This window comes from Polyodon spathula, chromosome 12 (assembly GCF_017654505.1).
Source record: "Polyodon spathula isolate WHYD16114869_AA chromosome 12, ASM1765450v1, whole genome shotgun sequence".
Taxonomy (NCBI): domain Eukaryota; kingdom Metazoa; phylum Chordata; class Actinopteri; order Acipenseriformes; family Polyodontidae; genus Polyodon; species Polyodon spathula.
The window spans coordinates 14,399,106-14,421,872 of record NC_054545.1 but is presented as its reverse complement, the minus strand read 5'-3'; the positions used below and the strand labels follow the sequence as shown (position 1 = coordinate 14,421,872).

The following is a 22,767-nucleotide window of genomic DNA, read 5'->3' as shown; positions in this document are numbered from 1 at the left end:
GTCTCTTTAGCTAGCAGGTTTGGGATTTGCCTCTTAGCCACTGCAGCATTAAACAGTTGTCCTTGCTGCGCCACTGCTCTAAAATAGCTGCCGTTTACAGAATGTGCGCTGTATTATAGTATATTTTTGCGCTAGGGCAAACATGCTGTTTTTAATAAAACACTGATACAGTTATAGAAATGGATACATTACAAACGAGTGTTTGTTTGAATATTCAAATGTTTGCCAGTGTACATGTATAATAGCGTTTGTAAAGGAGCTGCATAACTGCAAATACATCTGCATGTACAATGACAGGTACAAGGGCTAAATAAGCACACGTTGTGATCATTATGCAACAAGGACTTCTTCACCGTGCCTTTTTGGCACTGATCTAAAATAAAAGCAACTGCACCAATTTAGTGCTGCCAGGTTTTTATAAAAGCTGCAACCATAAGGTGGTAGTACACTGTACACAGGAATGTGCTCACTTACCTTCGCCCATTGGCACCTCATACAGAGCACTGAGTGATCCTTCTGGCATGACACTGGAAAGATAAGAAGGGGACGTTATTGTTAAGTAGGGCTTTCTCTATTATTAGAAGTGTTAAAACAGTGTTAATTATGCAACATTTCTTTTATTTCCACTGCCACAGAAATATCCTCCCTAAAAGAGGTCCCCAATATTAAAACAAATGGACAGTCCTCCATACTGCCAACATTCGATGATCTCATTGGGAAGGGTTTGGTGAAAGAAACTCTTGGCTGCAGTCCTAACTCTCTAATGAAAGCAGCGGAGTGTTTGTGAACCAGTCCTGTGCGACATCTGCAGGAGGGGCGTTAATGAAAGTGATCGCTAACACAGCTGGGGAAACACACAAACACACTGTGAAAACCTTGGGTCTGTGGGAGAATTCTGTATTTGCCTCGGCACGCACACAAACACAGGCAGGATTACGCAGGTCTGCACAATCCGCCCCCCCCCCCCCCCCCCCAAAATATCCCAACACACAATCAATCACAAACGTACATTAAAACTGGCTCTGTACACAAAGAAACAAATGATGGAATGGAAAAAATAGCTGCCCGTTAACTCATTCCTCAATCTTGTCTAGTTTTTAACGTTCCTAATTTTTTATTTTTACTTTTTATTGCTGTAGGGGCACAATCTACTTGAAACTTGCAGCAGTAGGAGGTTATAAACAGGATTGCTCATTTCAAAATGTGGGGGAGGGGGAGACTGATATTGTTTTAAGTGTTATGTTTTCTTTCTCACATAATATAAGCTACAATCACTGCTATTATGAAAAAAACACACAAAAAAAAACTGGACTGTAAAAAAAACTGTAAGAGGTGCTTGTATTTGTATAGAAAAAATAAATCTCCAGGAGTTGGAATTACTGCCAAGAGTTATTAATGACTTAACAATATCAAATAAATAATACAATTCATTTTGACTAGTGTGAAGACAACTGGAAGACAATTAGAAATAGTGAGTTTATTGTAAATATTACACAACATTACACAAATATTATAGAATAATAAAATCCATACATTCGAGAGTTATGAATGCATGGAATAGCCTACCAGGTGAAGTAGTAGGATATAAAACACTGGGAAGAAAAAAAATGAATTAAATAAAAGGACTAGAGTCTGTGCTTTAGCCCCCCACCCAGAGGAAAGTAGTGCGACAACAGGTGATGAGCCTTGATGGGGATGGGCCGAATGGCCTTTTCTCATTCTCAAACTTCTTATATTCCAAGTCAACAAAAACAAGAACGTAAGACTCGTACCTCTCCCCACGCCCTTTGACTGAAAGACTTTTCCGATGAGGTGCTGGCTAGTAAAGCTCACTATCTCCTGTCTGATGTTATGCCTCGCTCTGAGCACCGACATCATTTTTTATTCATTTGATTCTCACTGTTCTGTTGTGAAGAACAGGCTTGGCAGCTTTTCCAGTGTTAATGGGCTAATACATTGCTGGTGGCGCCTGCCCTCTATCCAGCTGTATCCTGAGACTCTCTCTCTCATTGTATTGCTGTCCCTTCATTGGTTTCTTATTATTATTCAGGATTTTAGTGCTCATTAAAAGGTGACTGACATGTGGCTACACACCATGAGAGCCTCAATTCTGAAACTCGCTACTCCTCCCAAGCAGAGACTGCTCATTAGGACGTGTGTTTTTTGTGATGTGGAATAAAAGATAGTGTGTCACACTTCAACAGAAATTAAAACACACACTAGTTACAGTTGTTATCCAAAAATCCCTGAAAATATTGCCTGCATATAGTGTTAACAAAATTTACTTCAGAGTTACAGTGAAACGCATAGGCTGCATTTAATAACATTCACAACTCACTGACAATACAGCTTTAAAAAGGAAATTAACAAAACGGGAAAGCAAAATTCACAGAAGGATAAACTGGAAGAATGTTGCAAACAGTAACCGACATCACACCTCAGCCCAAACTGAGCAGGACTGTGTGACACTGCAGTACTAACCACTGTGTTCACTTATTTAGTAGCAGGCAGATTCAAGTGGAATACAATGTGTGAAACTATTTGGGAGCTTTAAATCTTTCATTTCCCCAAGAAAAAAGCAAACACTCTCAACACAAAAAATCTCTCTATCTATCTATCTACCTATCTTATGGTAAAAGCATAGCTAGACATAATAGAGCCTTGTGAAAGCCTCGGTAAACCATAGGCAAGCATTGTAAAGCCAAGATGTTAAAGCATATTAAAAAAACACATGGCAAACCACAGGAAAAAAAAAATGGCAAATGTGCAGTATAACTAAAGAAATAGCATGGGGGACATTGCAAAATTACCATGGTAAACTTTTATAAGGACTCACGTTTCTTTTTACTTAGCAGAACATTCTACCTAAACAGATTGTTCTTGCAGGGGCTTGCTCGCAGAAGCACATAGGTCTTACTACATCATATGGTTTATAGGTTTTAAAGAAGCAGCCACAATGCAACATTAGGTTGGGTGTTTTACACTGTACAACTTCATGCTCCTACATGATGAGAAGCAGAACCTTAAATCATTCTATATGTTCTTTATTTTTCCTTAACATAGGCAGTAGGAGTAGAAAGGACCTATTTTCTGTAATCGGACTGGAATAAATGGGGCATCCTCGGTTCGCCTGGAAACTAGTCATCAGTAAAGGATACATTCCCTCCATTCCTAGGAACAGCGCAGTTAAGTATTCTGTGCCAGCTTGTGCCAGTCTCCTGCGAACATGCGTGCTTCCAGCTGGACTGAAACTGTGGTGGTCTGTGAGGCCATTCCCTGAATTCCTGAGACAACCTGCCAGCTGCGATTATACAGGCAGAGAAAGCAGCAGCACCAGCAGCAGGCAGGTCTGAGAGAGGCCCAGTAACTCACAGCTATGGCCCCAAAGCACAATGAACGTTTAGCTGGGTACTGAAGAGACCTGGGCACTCTCAGTGTCAAATGTTTATGCAAGTCCTTCTCCTATTAATTTGAAACGGTAGGGGCTGTGCATCATTCAAAAAGTGACCTTATATAATCCTATGGATTTATATAATCCTAATCCTATCACACATCTATGGCTGCAAATTTAATACTGCAATGCTACATATTTCAGCCTATACATTTCTCTTAAGTTTGAATTTTAGGAAAAAGGCCACCTATATTTATAGCATGTAGAATACAGTAGCGGCTCCTGACTAACGACAAAACCTGCTTTTTGTATATTAGATATAATTTTCAAAAAGGAAAACCCCTGTGTACCATAAGGTGGAAAATCAAAAAGAAAAAGGTCATGTAGGTACACGAAAGAGAATAATTGATAGAAAACCTATTATATCAGGACATTTCAAACTAGAAGTTCTTCTTCAGCTGGATGGAAAAAGCAGTAAACAAGCTGTTATTATAAACAAGTTGTCTTTCAAAAGAAGTTCTGGGGCATGATGACATGTTGACTTCAGAACAGAATGTTTTTTTTTTTTTACTGTAGCCCACAGAAATCCATGGGAAAGACGAAGAGCCGGTATGAAAAATCTAACTTGCGAATAATCAGAATCAACCTTTTCCTTTTATTGTACCATGAGCAATTAAAAAGTCAATTTTGTTTTGTTTTGTTTGTTTTTGTTTTCACCCTGTTGAAGAAGGTCCAATTTAGGCTTTGGCCAACCTTTATTATTTTTTATTCTTACTTTTTCCTCAATTTACCGCATATTTTAATTTCCTCATAGAATTATATATAAAATTATATATATATATATAATATATATATATATATATATATAATATATATATATATATATATATATATATATTATATATAAAATATGCATATATTAGACACACACACAACTAAAAAATATACTACGTACTTTATACGGAAATCTGACCCATAACCTGCCTGGCAAACAGACACGTCAAGATTAAGTCTAATTATGAGTGGTAGAGGCTAGCCGCAAGCTTGCATCGTGTAAGCAATGCTAATAATAAAGTACAACTTGACAGGCAGAGGGTGATTGCAGGTGGAAGACACACAGAATCCCACCCATTTGAGGCTACATGTTAGCCAATAGCAATACAGTACACCTTGCAAAGCATGATGTAAAGTAAGCTTTTTTTAACTTTTACAAAATGACATGCAGGCTTAGCCTCCGTAGCCTCATGATGAGCCACCACTGATAGAACAAAGTGTCATTACAAATGGCTACACAACCTGAAGTCATTACATTCTGGGAAGCAGTTTGCAATATTTACATCCAATGAGGCGTCAATACCACAAAACAGTAGATCACCATGACTAATACTCACGGTATGTAGAATAACAAAATGTCCATATGCTCAATAGCTTGCAGAACACTCTACAAGGTAGGGTGCTTTTTTACAGGACTACTCAGTCCCAGTGACTAAACTATTTTCTGGGGTGCGGCAACTACTAACTAAACTTGTACCCAACAATGAAGCACTACTACTGCACATAACTGTGGTTTCTGCCCTATACAGTTGAAAATTATCCTATAAAAAGGACATAAGATGGCTCTGGGAAAGGGTGCCAAGTGGAACTAAACCATTACATATAAACAAGCAAGACAAGCCACATTTTCTCCGCAGTTTAGGTCAAGCTAGCACTGGACTTTAGAGGGGGTTGTTTAATAGTGTTGTAGCCCAGTGAGGCAAGGCTGTAGTGGCCACTGCTCTCTATCCCAGTCAAGTGGATAGGGTTAACAAGTGACTGGATGGCCACAATAAACAAACAAGAAAACACTGCCTTTCCACCAATCACATGACTGGCACACAGCAAGTAGACAAAGCCCGTATTCTACAAACCCGCAATTCAGCATTTAGTAATACTCCACAAGCACAATGCAAAACACACACGCTCACAATAAACAATGCACAGCGTTCAGATGACCCATCTGATCATGCTCCTCAACGAAGTGAAAAGGGACTTATCCAAAGTTTACTCAACCAAAGCGACTTCAAAGTTTCACCCCGTGCCTGCAGTTCCCTTGGTTGTTGTAGTACATCAATGAGTGTTGCACAGTGGCATTGTAGTTGAATCAATAATGGTCCAATGGTTAGAAAAGACATTCTTAAAACATTTCAGGCTGGGGACCCCTTAGAAGTGACTGCCTTGACTTCCTAAACAAACCAACATTGCAAACGTTTCATTGAAATATACCTAAATGTGATACTTCTTTCACGTGATACAAGTCCAAAAGTGTGGATATCGTTTGATTGTTTTTTGCATATTTTCCAAAACCAGTACATTACCAGTTGGACACAGAATAAAAAAATACTTCACCCAATTGTTTTTTCAGCATCTGGTTCCTCTGGTTCCAATCAGAGTACAGCTGATATGGTTTACTATAAAAGGGCTGACTTCACTTGAGTTCCTACTGTAAAATTAACCCAGAAACAGATGATCCAGGGAAAGTGAATTACCCAGCCCATACAGTTGGACCCAGACCAGATCTCCTGCAAGAAACAAGTACAAATTACTTCTTACTGCTACAATTTCCCCACCAAAAAAGTACCTGCAAAGACAAGGCAATTATTCAGCATATCTCCTGTTCCTGAATTTGAACTTGCTTTGGAGCTCAAGTAGAGCATGTTGTCTAATTGGAGGCAGATGCTTGAGAAAGAGTTTCAGAAACGAGACAGATTAAGAGAATGACCTCAGAGAGGCAATTAGGCTTTCATCTTTTCTGCTTTTTTTCATGTCGATAAATCTTTCTTTAATCCCCCTCTGCATTTATTTGCTGAATAGCTCCATCTGTCATTATGCTCACTGATAAGAAGCCAAAACAGAAATAGCTGCAGTCTCCCTCATGAACAGTGCTACGTGATAGGAGTAAAGCTGCATGCACTCGCTGTAGTAACCATTACAATTCAGCAACCAAATAATTTCACCACCGTGGAGATTAACAAGTACACCAGCTATACAGTATACACACCCACAAACAAATTAATTTGTACAAAATACTATAAGACAACTCTTACCTTAAATAAATAAATGTATTGGGAGTTGAAATCTAAACCTCCAGAAATTCACCAGCATAGGCAACAGCTTATCTAGAGAGCACTTGAAAAACAGACCAGAGAATATGCAGGTGTGTCAAGTCAGGTTTTAGCAGGAAGTGCAGTCAAGCATTTACACATGCATTTAGAAGTATTCATTGTGTCGAAATTTTAAAAAAATACAGGATTTATTTAGTTCAAAATACAACAGTAATTCATTTTCTATAATATACACATGTATTATTTTACATATACATATTGCATTTAATAAAATAAAAAAATATTGGTTGCATTAATTCAAACTGGTTTTAAAGTTTAAAAATATCAATTCTTGAAGTTTAAACATTACACTAAAAACAGTCCACCACCAACAGTAACATCACTGGACACATCTGTTTTTGCCATAATCTTTTGTGGCAGATGAAAATTGTGCTCCCTTTTCTGAACAAAAACAACTTCAAATGTTTCAAAACCAAAATAAATGTACTGTATTAATAAAGACAGAGAGTTTAAACCCAGGTCTCCAGCGAATTAGCTGGATGCACCAGGTAAATGTTCTGGTCTTGAAGCACAGTACAAAACGTTTAATTAATTCAACCAAAACTGACAGTACTGTAGGTACAGAGATTCTGGCTGTCAGTCTGGATAGGGGTAACTCCTTAAAAGGTTAAGAAATGATTGAAGATAGCCATGTAGATTACCATGGTGGTTAGCTGATCAGCCCCCCCAGTTATCCTATTGGATAGGAAACGAAACCCACAGAGATTCATCACGTGAACATTGCTTACCTCCAACACCCTCCCAGCAGTGTACAGGAAATCTAATAAGTAAACAGAGATTACATTCTGATACTGTTCTGAAAGGAACCCCTAGTGAAAGCTAACTGGTACGCTTTGAAAATTACATCCTGTATTTCAAACACTGCAAACCAATCAATGAAAGAAAGCAGCAATAGACAATTTGTTTGATTTCCATCCCTTTTCTTCATTTTCCCATGACACTCTTCCTGTGGTTTACGCTGTGACAGAATTCACAGGAGAATGCTTTTTCGGAAAATAAATTTATATATATAAAAATTGGAAAAACAAAGCTGTAGCAGTTCATTTTCTTGGCTTGTGGTTATCCCTGGCTCCACTTCCCGAATGAGAGCACAGAGGTTGTAGGTTTTGAGTTTTTCCCACTGTGAGCCTGGAAGGTGTGGGAAACGCCAGAGAGAACGTACAGCAATTGTGTGGGAGCCAGAGGAAGAAATAACAAAAACTCCCAGGCAGGGTGATGGCATGAAGGCCCTGTATATGACAATGCTGTAAAGACTCCCAAAGGACAGGGCAAGTGGAATTAAGAGAACAGGAAGTAATTTTATTATGTTATTGCTGGAGAGCTGCCTCCACGATCTTAACCTGGGACATGTGTGTTGTTTTTTTAATTCTCAGGAGTTTTACAAACATGAGGATTTGGTTTTCAGAAACTAATATTTCTGTAAAGTCTCGTCCCTGCAACACATGACCGTGACATGGTGCACATTGATAACATTACACAGGAAACAATAACTGCAAAATGAAAAAACAGACTCTGAACTGTTAAATTACAAAAACTTACAGCTCTGTATTTTTCTTCTCATTGTCAGGACATGAATATTACTAGAGGCAAGTAAACACTGACTTGTGGCGAGTCTGAAACGTTTTTTCCAGTGTTTGACATTTTGGCTCACTGCCTTATTAATATGTATACAGTGCACTAGAGATGGAAACGTTTCATATGCAGTTTATTAAGTCAATTTGATGTGTTTTCAATTTAAAGTGTGTTTTCAATTTAAAGTACATTTAATAAGCGAATATCCTATTACCATGGTTTAGGTGGGAATGGGAGAAACAGTGGACTACAAATGAACAGGAAAGCATTTAAAATGTTGGCACTAGATGACACAGACAACTTGTGTGTGTGTGTGTGTGTGTGTGTGTGTGTGTGGTAGGAGCTATCCCTCCTTTGTGAGAAACATCAAAGTTCGTAGCAGTTAAATCATCATTTGCAATGTTACTCTGAAATTGCTTTCCTTTAAATGGGATCTTTGTCATGCCTATTATCAGTGTGCAGTAAGTGTTCACAATTATGATTGCAATCTTGAATCCTTCCTTGTAGACAAACACTTTCTTGCAACCTTATTTAGTACTAAACTTTTACTCAGGCATCCATGAGTGGCACCAGGAATTTCAGACAGTCCCTGTCCTGGCGGGACACCTTAACCTCTAGAGTAAGAAGCAAATTACTCAAGGGAGATAACTGCTTTTACGCAAACATTTCTGCTACTCTGTTAGCACCTGTTGGACACAATTGTGTCATTGTTATTACAGCTGCCATCCACCCACATCAACATTCCCTTTTTCACAATCACATAATGTGCATAGCCCTGTCATTTATTTATTAACACAAGACCCATATTATATATTACTGCGCCCAACTAAACACAAGTTACACGAGGAGCCGTTAGTCATGACATTTGTTAGTCATTTGTTAAAACTCATACAAAAAAAAATGTACAATATGGTAGATTGTATTACCTCATTATTGTACAGAAACAGATTGAGGAGGGGGTCAGATACAGCATTCAAATCAGAAATGTGGCGACAACATAAGAAATGTACTAATGGTTAACCAAGACAAGCATGCATAAAGATGGCATGCAGAAACAGCAAGCTCAAAGGCCAGGGCAAAATTATAGAGAGAAATCTAATTATTTTAATAATATAAATATAAACAACTCTGAACATTACTTTAACTGTTCCTTCCTTTAACAAAGTTGATAGTTTTATGATGTTACAATTGTGCTCCTCACAGAAAATAAGCCTTTCAAACTAGGTCTCCAAAACATAAAACTTGGACAGCAAATAAAGTCAGATAAAGAAAGGGGGTGTATGTACAGCTGGGGTCATGCAAGCATAGTAGGGATATCCAATGTGTCCTTCACAAGTTATTACTAGTGTTTGTGTGTGTGGGAGACTGATTAGTCATTTTTCTGCAGACATTAGATTCATTAGAACTATGACTCTTACATAAGCACTGCAAACCCACATTGGTTTCCTGTGGCCACATGAAATGAACCCTGGGTGAAGCCCCAGCAGTGAAGCGGTTAAAAGCAAGCTGACCCAGAATCACTCTTCTTTCAATTTAAATGACTTTGACCACAGTAGCCGTAGTGAGATGTGACATCTTGTTTGGATTACAAACAGCTGGCTTCAAACACAAACACGCACAGAGTACACTAGCTATTTGCTGGGCTCTCTGGCAATGCCCAGAGAGTTTAAAGTTGCAGATTTATGATAGAGTTTCTTCCTGCATAAACACGTTTAAAATCCACACAACACCCCTCCCCCTCCCAAAGAAACTTAATTCTATGCAATTTTTAAGCACACGCTACAGAAAAATGTAGACCTTTGCATACAGGGGGCATTATCAAAACTTCAAAAATATGTCCAATTTGCATAAAATCATTACAACTAAAAGACAAAAGGTGTCACACATTAAATTGTTACCATTACAAGTAAGAGAGTGAGAGTGTGAGGTCACCAGATATTGGAAGGAAACACAACACAGGTCACTAATCAATAAATGTTACGCAGTCAATGTTTAAGCTTTTCAAAAAGGTGACCTTAATCCAGTTTCTTAGAGGCCTAGGCTCACTGTTACTGTAAAAAAAAAGAGTTACGTGACCCAAGATACAACAGTCTACACCACAACTGCATCATTAAGTTCAAGTTTCAGTCAGGAATGTTCTGCTGCTAGACTGTATCAAGTCATTCAGCCAGTCTAAGGTTCCTAGAAGAAAGCATTACGCATGCTCATCATATCAGCCATGGCTAGGAGTCCTTCATGAGGGTGCTCTCAGACACCTATTGATAATGGGAGCAGTATCATCAGGGAAACTGATTCATCATCAGTATCACAGATCCTGCCTCATACTCCATGTGGCACTGCAGTGAGCAGTCAGTCAGCCATCTAGTCGCTTTACCATGAAGCAAATAGATCTGTCTGATAAGTACATGGAGGTTTGCAGTGACCATAAAACCAAATGGTCAACCTCAACAAGGATTAAAGTTAGGAGGTCAATCCAATTCAAAAGGATTCAAATGTATATGATCCCTACAGCTGACTAAAATACAGTCTTTCTGGGTTCCCAAGTGGTGCATCCGGCAAAGGCTCTCCACGCAGAGCACAGGATGCGCTCTATAGTATGGAGGTCGCCAGTTCGAGTCCAGGCTATTCCACTGCCGACCGTGGGCGAGAGCTCCCAAGGGGCGGCGCAAGCTGCCCAGAGCTGCATAGTGGGCCTGTAGAGTGAAAAGAAGCGGTCGGTTGACGGTACACGCTTTGGAGGACAGCGTGTGTTCATCTCCGCCGCTCCCGAGTACGTGCAGGGGTGGTAGCGTTGAGCCGAGCCTAAAATAACCGTCTATTACAAACTGAGAGAAAAACAGCGTAAAAATCAACTGTCAACTTCCACATTTATATAAATAATAATAACAAGAGTCCTTCTGAAAATAGAAATATCACTCAAAAAATGAACAGAACTGAAGAAATGTGTATAAAAATAACATAGGCATATACAAATCTGAATAGCTTGTCTCACGAAACACTTTACCAAGGGAAGGGTTTTAGACACATTTCCTGCACGTCTAATAAACATCAGAAAAGCTTCCCAGTGGCCTTGTTGTGGCTTGATAAAAACACTTTGTGAGAAACCAGAATCCTCAATTAACTTTACTTGCAACCTAGTACCACAATTCTTCATGCATTCCTGAACAATTAGAAGGTGCCCCACAGTGCAATAACACGCCATGCGTGACAGTTAAACTTACAATGCTATTTCACACATTAAACCAATGTTTAAGCTGTAATTCAAAACCCTGATTCAGACTGACCCTTGTTCTGCCACACTGGCTTAAAGCACATGTTTATTAATTCACTAATAGCAAGAAAGGAATATGTGGGTCAGAGACTTATGATAAAATACTCAAAGATATGAATTAACTAGGTGATGAGCGGCTTTGAGGTTAAAAAAAAAAAAAAAAAAAAAAAAAAGAGAAAGACGACTTGGACCTAGTTGCATCACTGACAGACACATGGGTTGGCCATATCATTGTTAGTAGTGTGGACCAGGTTGTTGTTCTGGGGTTTGGAAATTTGCTTGGGAGTACGTTCTCCTGTGGAACAATAACTTGTACAATCTTGCATATAGTGGTATCCGCCGATTGATACCTACCATTAGCCTTCTCTTTACATCACATAAGAGAAAGCCCATTTACAGATACATGTGTGCAACATATTGAATAAACAAAATGGCATCCAACCCCTGTATTTTCTGGCTTTTTTCAGTCACCCAAAACATTTCAGCCAATAGCAAAGGTAGGATATGGTTTCTGTGTATTTAGCCCAGAACATGACAGCCTGCGTGTGATAAAGATCATGTAACAAATCATCCCTGGACAGTGCCATTACAGGAGTAGTACACATTTTAAAAAATGATATTGTTTTATTTTTAGCTTCAAAATTAAGTTTATTTTTTTATATCGGAAACACAACCTAAAATTACCCCCAGGCAAACCTCAACACTCCAGATATGACTCGATGTGATATAAATAGTCCCCCACCCCCTCCCCCAATTATATGAACTGCTTGAATTTGAAAGGAATCAAAATTCAACATAATACTATTGATGACTATCAGTGTACAGTTCAATCTGGGATGGGTCTGTAATATAGAACAGTATTGAAAAACCAATGCCTATTGTATATGTGATTTTAAAGGTATTGAAAAAGCAAGTGGAGCCAATGGACATGTAACCATGGCAATGTCTTATGTAAACACAACCTCCTCATGCAATAAGGACATTGTCCACTACACAGAATTTGTCAAGCAGGCATGGAGTCAGAGGCCAAAGATGGAGATTTGCTTGTGACTGCTGGGTTAATGATGATGATGACGATGGATGATTACAAAAAAAAAAAAAAAAAAAAAAAAAAAAAAAAAAAACACACACACACACACACACAAGGGAGTAACTCCTCCAGCTGTGAGAAACAGACTTATTATAGAGACATAGAGTCTGAGCTACAATATTACATTTCAAAGACAGTTCAAATTAGGAGATAAGAACTGAAGTATCTTTTAAAAGATATTCCGCTGACAAGTAGAAGACTTAATTAAAACCATGACTTTTCAAAAACAGCTTTGTGGTTATCAATAAAGAAGGGAGACTGCAGAGGCAGGAACAGGTGACAGGGGAGGTCCACTGTTTAATGTAAACTCCATTGCCTGGTTTGCTGCATATCATTAGAATGAAAACATGCAGTATTGAAACTATCAACCCCAGTGCGTTTTAATGTCGATAACCAGCACTGAAATAAGAAATAAACGATGTGTTGAACAAGTTTTATCCAGTCACATTTTACATTTACCCGTAAATCAAAGGGTTGTAAATACCCTTCCTGGTTTGTTATACATTAATAGCAGAAATAAAATAATGAGACATGAACAGGTAGATATTTATTTTTCACAACCTTAGTACAACAATGATATTTTATTGGACCTCAGCAGTGAAAGAACTTAGATATTGTGCTGTTAAAATCGGTTCAATAGACCACATGATATTTTCAGCTTACATCTTAACAGTCAAGCAACCTCATTACTGATGAAAATCTGTTCCAATACTCTTTGTTTTACCTTAACTGAATATATATTTGCATATGTGGTATGTGACATGATCAGAATACTGGAGTGAAATTGACCTACAACACAGGACGTGACTAGGCACCAGTAAGCACCTGCATGTTTATTCCGTGTTGTTTTGTTTTAATAAATATACATATCCTGAATTCAAATATAAAAACACCTCAAACACAAGGAGAGCAACTGCTAGTGTCAACAGCTCCAACACAAACAGATTTTAAACTTGTTTATCATTGCCTTATGTATTACTCTATTAGGTATTGCTGTTAACTTTAAGAGATATGGAAACCGACACATAAAATAGCAAGCATGTCACTGAGATTCACTGTGGCAAATGTGACATATGGATGAATGGACACACACAAAGTCCCTACATATCCCCTCAGATTGTCATCACCAATAACTTGAGCTAAAGAATGTCCTTTGCAGGTATCTCCACATCTGAACAAGTGTTTCTACATTTTTATCTAAAAAAGCATGACACATGGATATACAGTCGTTTCCACTGTACATTAATAGATAATTAGACCAGGCTTTCCTTTGAAAAAAACCCTCCATTTCAGAAAGACACCATTCTTGTCTGTGTGACTGGTATTTGAACTAGCGGGACAGGTGACAATTTGCCTCAGAGAACCTTTACCACATCTGGATCTGTTCAAAGCCTTCTATAGTCTCTCAAGGACTGCAGCTTGGGAATGGCTGAACTATGGGTTTGTAATACTTCAGTGCCAAGTTATGACCTCTATTCGGTGAATGACAGTGTTATTGTTTGTGGGAACATTCCTCCATCTGGAAGAAAGTGACCTTCCTCGTTCAGATTCCCTTTAAACGAATGCTACTCAAACAGCTTGGTTCTCATGAACTGTGAATGGAAACAATGCAAAACCTACAAGTTTTCAAGATTTAAATGGAACATTCAGATATGGAAATGGAATGTCAACTTCTGACACACAAATGCTCTAAAATATTTCTTGCTTTGCTAACTTTACAGGTATCTTTTCATGATGTTAGCAGTCCTGTAGCCATGAAGGTTGCAGGTTTATTTATATATGTTTATTTATTTTTATTAATTTTATAATACGATTTTTTTATACTTTTTTTTTTAATTAAGATTGATATTTCATTGATTTAGAGTTGAAATCGTAAATCTTTTTTACTATTAAAGATGGCAGGGCTGGGTATTTCAGGAAATCACATTGTTACTATCATGCACTTCTTGTAGTCCTATGTCAGCCCTTGGGGGGATCAATCCCTCTGGGGCTTTTCTTTATTTTTCGTCTTGAGCAAACATGTGACAATATGACCTTTCAACTCCAGTTTAATACTTTACCAAGATGGGTTAAATGTCACAATAACACAGGATCTCAAGACCAGGAAGCAGCAAACACATGGCAAAACACAGGCCTGTATGCAATATGGCAACCAGTTAAACTATTACAATTGTGCCTATATGTACTTCAGTAATTCTGTAATCTTTTGCCAAGCCTTTGCCAATATTTAATCTCTTTGATATTTTAGTTGGCTCACACGGTTTGTAGGAAAAACATGTAATTTTTTTTATTTTTCAAAGCAGCCCGTTTTCTTGTGGTCTTTGGCACTTGTGATATAGCCTCTGTTTCCAGCCATTTAAATGACAAACAGCATCAAGATGGAAAAAAAGCTTCCCTGCTATGAACACAAATGGCACTTGCAGGTCCGTGCCAAATGTCCTTATGCGTCAACAGAAAAAATGTTATGACTGCAAAATGGAAGATTAATACCAATGCACCAAATTGTGCGATAACTTTCACGTGATTAGTGTGTTAGGTAAACTGGGCAATATTAGGGCCAGTGTATCAGGCATGGTCTGGGCACGAATCTTTAACCTTAAGGTTCCCAAGCGAGTAGTTTAACCACTGTACAAATGATCAATTCCTTTGGCCAGAGCTATTCAATCACAGTCCTGAAGGTAGGAGTGAGCCGGTATACCAATTTTGTGGTTTAGCGCAGTTTAGATACATTACATTACTGACACCATTCCTGTTATGCTGCACCGAGACTATGGTATACACTGGTTAATGAGATGCTAGTGTTCCTATGAACAAAGTGAAGGAAAAGGTCATTTTCATAGGAGTGCCTTTTTATTCAACATCCTGTACAACAGAAGTCTCAGTACTACTCGGCTCTCTCACCCAGATTTGCACTGGAACATTCCATCCACTTCTACCTTGCCGGCAGTCACCATCGTTTTGCATTTTTCTACTGCAAGTGTGCTTCTAAACCAAGCGAGGACACTGGCAGCCCTAGCAAAGTGTCTGAGGAAGATCTTTTTGTGAACTGATTATACTGTATTTTGAGAATGGTTTTGAAGGAAACTGTCAAAGACACAATGCAAGTTTCAGTGCTTCAACAGCAGAGACAAGCGACTGCAGTGGGACAGCCTACTTATTCTTGTTATTTACAGAACTCCAACTTTCAGGAAAGTGAAGACATTTTTTTTGTACAAACGTCACACGTTTAATAATCATTAGTAACAACATTGGAAGCTGACTTGTGCAATGTCACATGAACTGCAGATATAAACCCGGTAACATACGTCATAATATTAAAATAAATGTGAACGGTGTTGCTATTCACATTTTATTTACCCCATGGAAAAAATAAATAACTCATCTCTACTCTTAAATAACTACCTGTATTAGATGTTTGTTTGAAGCAATATGACTGGTCATTTAATTTGAAAACCTTGGCTATCACCCCATTTATCATTATTTGTACAGAAAGTAAGTATTTTACTAATGTATACTTTATATGTTACAATTTTTCTAACAAACAAACTGCAGCTCCACATTGTTTGAGCAAATGATAGATCTTAATAATACATACTATGGTAGTAGAACATATATTGTACAAGGTTGTTAGGGTATTTTTTTTAAAGTTGTTAAATTCTGGTTGTCCATGAAAAGTGTGATTTTTTTTTTCTTTTCCTGAACAGTAATTGGAATAATTTACAGTATTATTTCACTTTTTTGTAAGCCTTCATTTTGTAACTTCATGGTGTACTGTATACCGTGACATTACCATGGTACTTTCATTTGACAGTTATCGTACCGTGCAGATGTTATACCAGCCAGGTTTAACAGGTAAAATGAGATCATGAACTACTTCAGGGACTGGATGGAGGTTTAAGTGTTTAAATTAAACAATTCATAACATGGCTGGAACAAAGACCCCCCCCCCCACCCCACCCCACCCCACCCCACCCCACCCTTAGGACCAGTGTTTTCTTAGAGCATTATTGTCCCACCAACAGGGGTCAGCACATATCTTCAGTGCATCACGCAGCGTACAGTTCTGGTAAACAGGCTGCCAAAACTGCTGTGGTATACAGCTTACCAAAAACCTTGGTGTAGTCTGGTCATAAACATTAGCTACAGGGTTTAAGAAGGTAAGGTTGGATAACCTAAAACTCTGCCTATCTACACAGTACTATTGACTATATGAACAGTCTAGGAGAGATGGGCCAAATAACACAGAACAGGTCTTATTTAAACAGTAGTCAATGTCTGTCACTGCAACTTGTACGGATTTCTTATCCAAAGGAATTCTTATCAAAACACATAGGAACTCTATTCTAGTCGGAATGCACTAACCAATTAAACTGGTTCTCTTATGCTTGAGCAATAGTTTAAAGATTGTTAAACAGAGCAGTATTGTGTGTGTAACATAACCACAGACATCTATAGGCAAGGCAATGGTTTATATCAGGTGAGCACATCTAATGTATGAGGAGTGGTAGCTCCATTATACAGTTTAAGCAAACAGAGCTATAGCCTATGCCAAAGTTCAGAACAGGAAAAAGATCTCCTCCAAAAACAACATAATGGACAAGGCTACTTCCTTAAGTGTGTGGGAATGCAGCATGTGTAAAGTGAGGAGACCCACGCCTTACAGAAACTAGATATTCATTTGCAATAATAATGTAGCACTACTGTGCAATTATTGTTGGTTGGTCGCTCAGCAAAACTGGCCTGGATATCTGTTTGCTGTGCTTCTTTCAAAACTGCAGTAGACTTGCACATCAAACTGAAGGGCAGGACAGTAGTATTATCTGCACAATAACAAAGTCAAGGTGTGCCTCACAGCACAAGTCTATACATGTGACGGCTGGATTAGGTTGGGGAACAAAGTTTTGTTAGCTGTTGCTGTTATAAAAAAAACAAAACAATAAAAAAAACTTGCAGAACTGGTAAAATGAAGGCATCACATAATGTATTAGCACATATCCAAGTTCTGTTTCAGCAGTGGGAACTTTCCAGAGGGTACAGGTAGTAGCAATTACATGCTGAGACGTTGTAAACATGGGTCTAGAAAACAATATGGTTCTACCAACACCATGGCAACATTTTAAAGCGTTGGTCATATTTTAACAATTACAACTCAGGGAGCAACATTTCACACACAGACAATTACTTTGTCTATTGAAGCATTAACTTACTATATGTATTTACAAATTTTGTGTGCATGTAATTCTTTAAAAAAAAAAAAAAAGTGTTACTCACTAAGTTTCTATGGAAACGTATCGGAAAACAATAAATGTCCAACAATGTACTCTAATTTGTAGACCTGTATTGTTTTACACTGGTGCTGAAAGCTAAGCAGATAACGAGTCCAGAGTAGTGTTGTACGCGAGTTAATGATTAAATCACCATGGACCTGTGCTGAACCTGTTCAAATAATAACGGGGGTCTCATGTGCAGGAAGTGTTATCCGCGGAGTAAAGAACTAGTTTAAACAGACTAATAGCAGAAGTTTTAACACACAATATTTATGGACTCTATGCATGTCCCACCTTATTTTATCTTTGAGGGCTTTCAATAACCAAACAGAAGCAGGCGCGCCTTAAAGCTACAATATCACTACTACAAATAATAATAATAATAATAATAATAATAATAATAATAATAATAATGTTGAACATATATTTTAACTCAGAATGGATATCAATAAACAACTTACTCTTCTCAATGTTTTTAAATGCAAAACAAGAAAAAGCTAGATTTAAGTCCATTTACTCTTAATGGACCATGCATTTAGACAGCTGCACTCTGCATCCCACATGATCACACTCAAACTCCCTTATTCAGATCACATTCCACTTTTCCCCCTTTTCTATTTAGACACGACACATCACGTTTCCCTAAGCTAAAAAACGTCATTTGTTTCCCTTGCAAGTTTGTCAATATTATGAATCTGCTACGATATAAATTGCAACTTCACGCAAACTTTCATGTAGTTTATTTTATAAGTTAGTTCTCGCTTCTCCAGGGGAATGTATAACAGATAGCAAGTTTTTTCTTTACTTACCGCGTTTATGTAGCTTTGTTATTCTTGTTGCAAGAACGGCAGGACACAGTTTTAAATTCCAGAGCAAGACTTCCAAAATTACTATTAAATCCGGCAGACATTAAAACCGCGTCTCTCTCTCAAACACTAGCAAACCAAAATGCTCCACTTAGCTCAGCAAGACAGGCAGACACCACCCTTACTGAGCCTGCGCCATATATTTGAAGTTTTTTTTTTTTTCTTATCCATGCAAACCGTTTGGCTGATTTGAAGTTAGGGTTGTTTGCACCAGTCAAATAAAACAGATGTTATCTCTATGACCTCTATGATTCAGCTAGCTTATTTCTTGTTTTTCGGCATCTTAAAATTTGCCTTGAAGTTTTACATCTCAGATAGATTACGTCAGTCGGTTAGGAAGTCTGGTGATTGGTAATGCTTACGAAACTGTTTCAGCGCATTTTTTAAACTGGGGCAGGTACGTTTTTCTCTTAACACACTGTCTCCCATTTTAGCAGAGTTGTAGAGAGTTTAGATTTCAGCTAAAGCAGAAATTGCGCGTATAGATACCACTACTTAATGTAGGTGCACCCAGTTTTGGTCAGAAAATACAATGTAACAGTTAGCTAAAATGGGCGTGTGCATATGTTCGAAACAAAAGGAGTGTGCGCACTGTCCTTTAATACTTTAGTTCCAAAAGAGTAGTCAGTCGATTCCTGATCTGGGAATTGATGGAATCGAGTTTGAGAAACGATTTTGAATAATATCATTTCGATTCTACTTCTTCTTCAAAAAAAGTGAAACTTTAGAAGCAACAGAATATATATAACTATATTTACAATGTCATTATTATGTTATTATCCAAGATACAGTACAGTAATGCAACAAAGTCTGTTGCATGGTCATGAAACTGATTTTGCTAGAATGGTTGAAGAAATAGGCAAGTTCTTCAGATACAATGCAATTTTGTTGGGAGAAAGGCATACAAAAATGCAGGTATGCCAACACTAGAATACAGCTCTTGCTGGCTGGGTCGGCTACTCGAGTCCCCTAATTGTCCAGTCATGGTATACTCACTGAGCTGTGTGCAGTACCAATAGTGTTTAATCAGTGCCAGCCAGTATTGACCCTATATCACAAAATCACAAAGTATTTAATACGCCCTAATACCCCAGATAAAACAGAGTACTTACTAACAAAAAGAACACAGGATGAAATAAAATATGAAAAATAATAAAAACACAGACAATAATAAAATAAAAACTATATTAAATTTCAGTGAATTGCAATATCCGACTCTCTATGATGCCAAAATTAGAATTGAATTCCATACTTGAAAGAAACAGAATCGGGAGTCGACTCCCCATCCCTATGCTTTAATAACATCTAGAACCCCGCTGGTTCCGACTACTAAGCGTGAATTTTACATAACTCTCAATGAGGTTATGCGTGACTCGAACATGACAATACAATGCTTTATTTGACAGACATTGACAGAAAACAGATGCTGGGTAACCCCGAGCTTCACCAGCCCTGCTTCCCTCGACAGCTGATGCTTCCAGGAAGAGGTACTTGAAGGGGCTGTTTGATGACATAAACACAGCTACCAGGCAAGATAACTGATTAACTGTGCAGTAGAAGATGCTGAAACTATTTTAGGTTATCCTAAGGTAGTACTTCTGTAAAGTAACTTGAGTTAATAATATCTTTTGATATATTTAAATGCCCCCCTCAGACATGTTGTACACGCGTCTCTTCACACTCTGTTTTCCTGTCAAATCCTTGGAGTTCCAGACAGAATTCCAGGTGTTATGGGGTTATCTGAGAATGAGGTTCCTGGTTCTTAGCTACGCAGCCCTGTGGGATGAACTCACTGTAATGCAAATCCCATACAAGACAGCCAACAATAGGATAATTGTTTGGTTACAACATCCAAGCATATAATTCACCTTAGTCCAGTATGGCCTTTTTTGCTAAATGAATGCTCCCAAGGTGTTTCAAACCCGGTACCTCAATAAGAACCTTGACTTTATTCAGGGTTTGACTGATTATTCATCACTGAAATAATCAACACTTTTTAATACATATAAACATAAAAATAACAGGACTGTAGAAAAATTTAAATATGTAAATTAATGCAGAGCATACAGGATTAAAGTATTCCTGCCGCATTATTTTGTGGACATTATGAATTATTTGCAAATTGCAACTCTAAAGTGTCATAAAGGAAGTCTGTCTGCTGGTGTAGGCAATAATGCCACCTGTTGAGCAAAACTGTAAATTACACGTTATGTAAACTATACTGTGTACATACCTTGCTGCAGACCTAAAATTAAGCCTATTTACTGTATTATCAGAAAATACTAAAATGTTCTGCTCACCCGCTTAATCAAATGTATATTTTTCTCATCTGGATTTTCACACTCGTTTGTTTTTAATCCAACTTCTCAGATCTCAGAAATGCCACGATTGAAGTTGGTTTATGCTTGATTCTTACAGGTCTATGAATTGTGTGATAAAACCTAAGACTGACATAGCTAGTAATTGTGCATTCTGCATCTAGCCCTATCCCTGTACTTATTCCTTAATGCAAAAAATGTGTGCAGTATATCAATATATTAGGTTATATGCTAATGTAGCTATATATTTAAATCACCTACACCCATTGAAGGCTTGTAGCTAATCATGATGACACGGGTGTTAATTTGTAATAAATACTCCAGGTAAAGCATTTGACATCAAATAATTATATAACACATAATAGTTTTGCAAATGAGCAGTTGCAGGAGTAGTAGTTGCTGGCTGTTACGTGTGCTAGTACCTGGTATACTGTAAAAAATGTCCGTAAATTCAACGGTAAAATGATGGTAAACAGTGAAGGTAAATTGCCTTATTTTTTAAAATAACAATTTATCTTAAATTTAACAGAACATTTCCTTAAAAAAAAAACAAAACAGTTTTTTACATTAAAAAAATAAAAACAGATATTTTCCGTTGTTTTAACAGACCACATTTCTTTGAAAAAAAAAAAAAAAAAAAACACTGGTAGCGTTGACGGTTAAATACCGTATATATTAAATCTAATTACGTTAAAACCGGAATCCCAGAATCCATTGCAGGGCTGATTGCAAATTGTAGTATTTTAACAGTAATTTGTGTTATTGTGTGTGAAATGTGCTGTGCAGTTGCACAATTATACGTACATTTACATTCCCTTTGTGTTCCCTCGCCATTTTATGTGTTTGTTCATATGTTGTGAGGTCACCATCTTGCGGTTGGTCAGCTCTTGGAGTGGGCTAACCCTCTATGGGGTTGGTTTGTATCTCAGTTCTTTGCTGAGGTAGGTGTTGTAGCTTATGAGGTAGAGCAGAGGCGCTGTTATTGCTGGTTGTAGCAGCTCCAAAAGGCTTGATATCTTTTCGGTAAAAGGTAATTTGCGAAACTACTAAAGGTTTGTTTTTATGGTATTTAGCTATAAATGTATGGTTTTTAAATTCTACAAAACAAATAAACAAAAAAGATTGCCTTGATGTATGTAAAAACATGAATATAATTTTTATACAGTATATTAATGGCAAACCAGCTGTCAGTTTTTTTTTTTTTACAGTGTACATTCCAGACATGTCCCTCAGGGATTATCCATATCAAGGTTTATAGAAAGAGGTTAGGAAATTCCACCCTGTGAAGTGCCGTTTTGGATATATTGTACTCTGCACAAATTTTTTTCATTTATTTTTTAAACTTTTAGGAAGTGGTCCTTACGTTAGAAATTACCAAATGAAGACCATAAAATCTTTGCCGTACCTCCCTTTTGTATAAACCTTGACCTAGTCCACAGATCATCTGTTGGTCTACAGTACATGATGCAGAACTCACAACTGATTCCTGCATAATAAATAATTTGCTATAAACTCGGGGACTGGACAAAAAGATCTGCCTTTGGAATATTGCAAGCTGAACGCTGCACACCAGATCTTTATTTTAGCAACTTGCTTGTCATGCTGATAAACATAAAGCAGTTGATTTATTCATTTAAAAAAAGCAAACCGTAATTAAGAGCCTCTGTAGTGGAATGTGAAGAGTGGTGACGTTTAGATCTGCCAGTTTAGATTATTAAAATAAACCTGATTAATTCATTACATATCGGAAGCTGTGCTGTTACCGATACTCGGTAAAGTAATCCTTTGATATATATGAATCACATACCTTGGGTCAATCGATCTACTGCGT

At 37.7% G+C, this 22,767-nt stretch overlaps 1 protein-coding gene across 3 annotated transcripts in view; it reads right to left on the bottom strand.

Annotated features, from left to right (window-relative positions):
- LOC121323854 (pleckstrin homology domain-containing family G member 3-like) overlaps positions 1–18,712 on the bottom strand; it is a 97,821-nt gene extending 79,109 nt beyond the window's left edge. The window contains exons 1-4 of one of the 3 annotated variants that reach the window (XM_041265137.1): positions 18,562–18,712; positions 6,475–6,556; positions 5,777–5,949; positions 475–527 (exon numbers count right to left, since the gene is read on the bottom strand). In XM_041265137.1, the coding sequence (XP_041121071.1) occupies positions 475–523 (49 nt within the window). In that variant the 5' untranslated portion in view covers positions 524–527; positions 5,777–5,949; positions 6,475–6,556; positions 18,562–18,712. The remainder of the gene's footprint in view (positions 1–474; positions 528–5,776; positions 5,950–6,474; positions 6,557–18,561) is intronic. The other 2 variants (XM_041265136.1, XM_041265139.1) reach the window with 2 other exon arrangements.
- Positions 18,713–22,767: the final 4,055 nt, after the last annotated feature.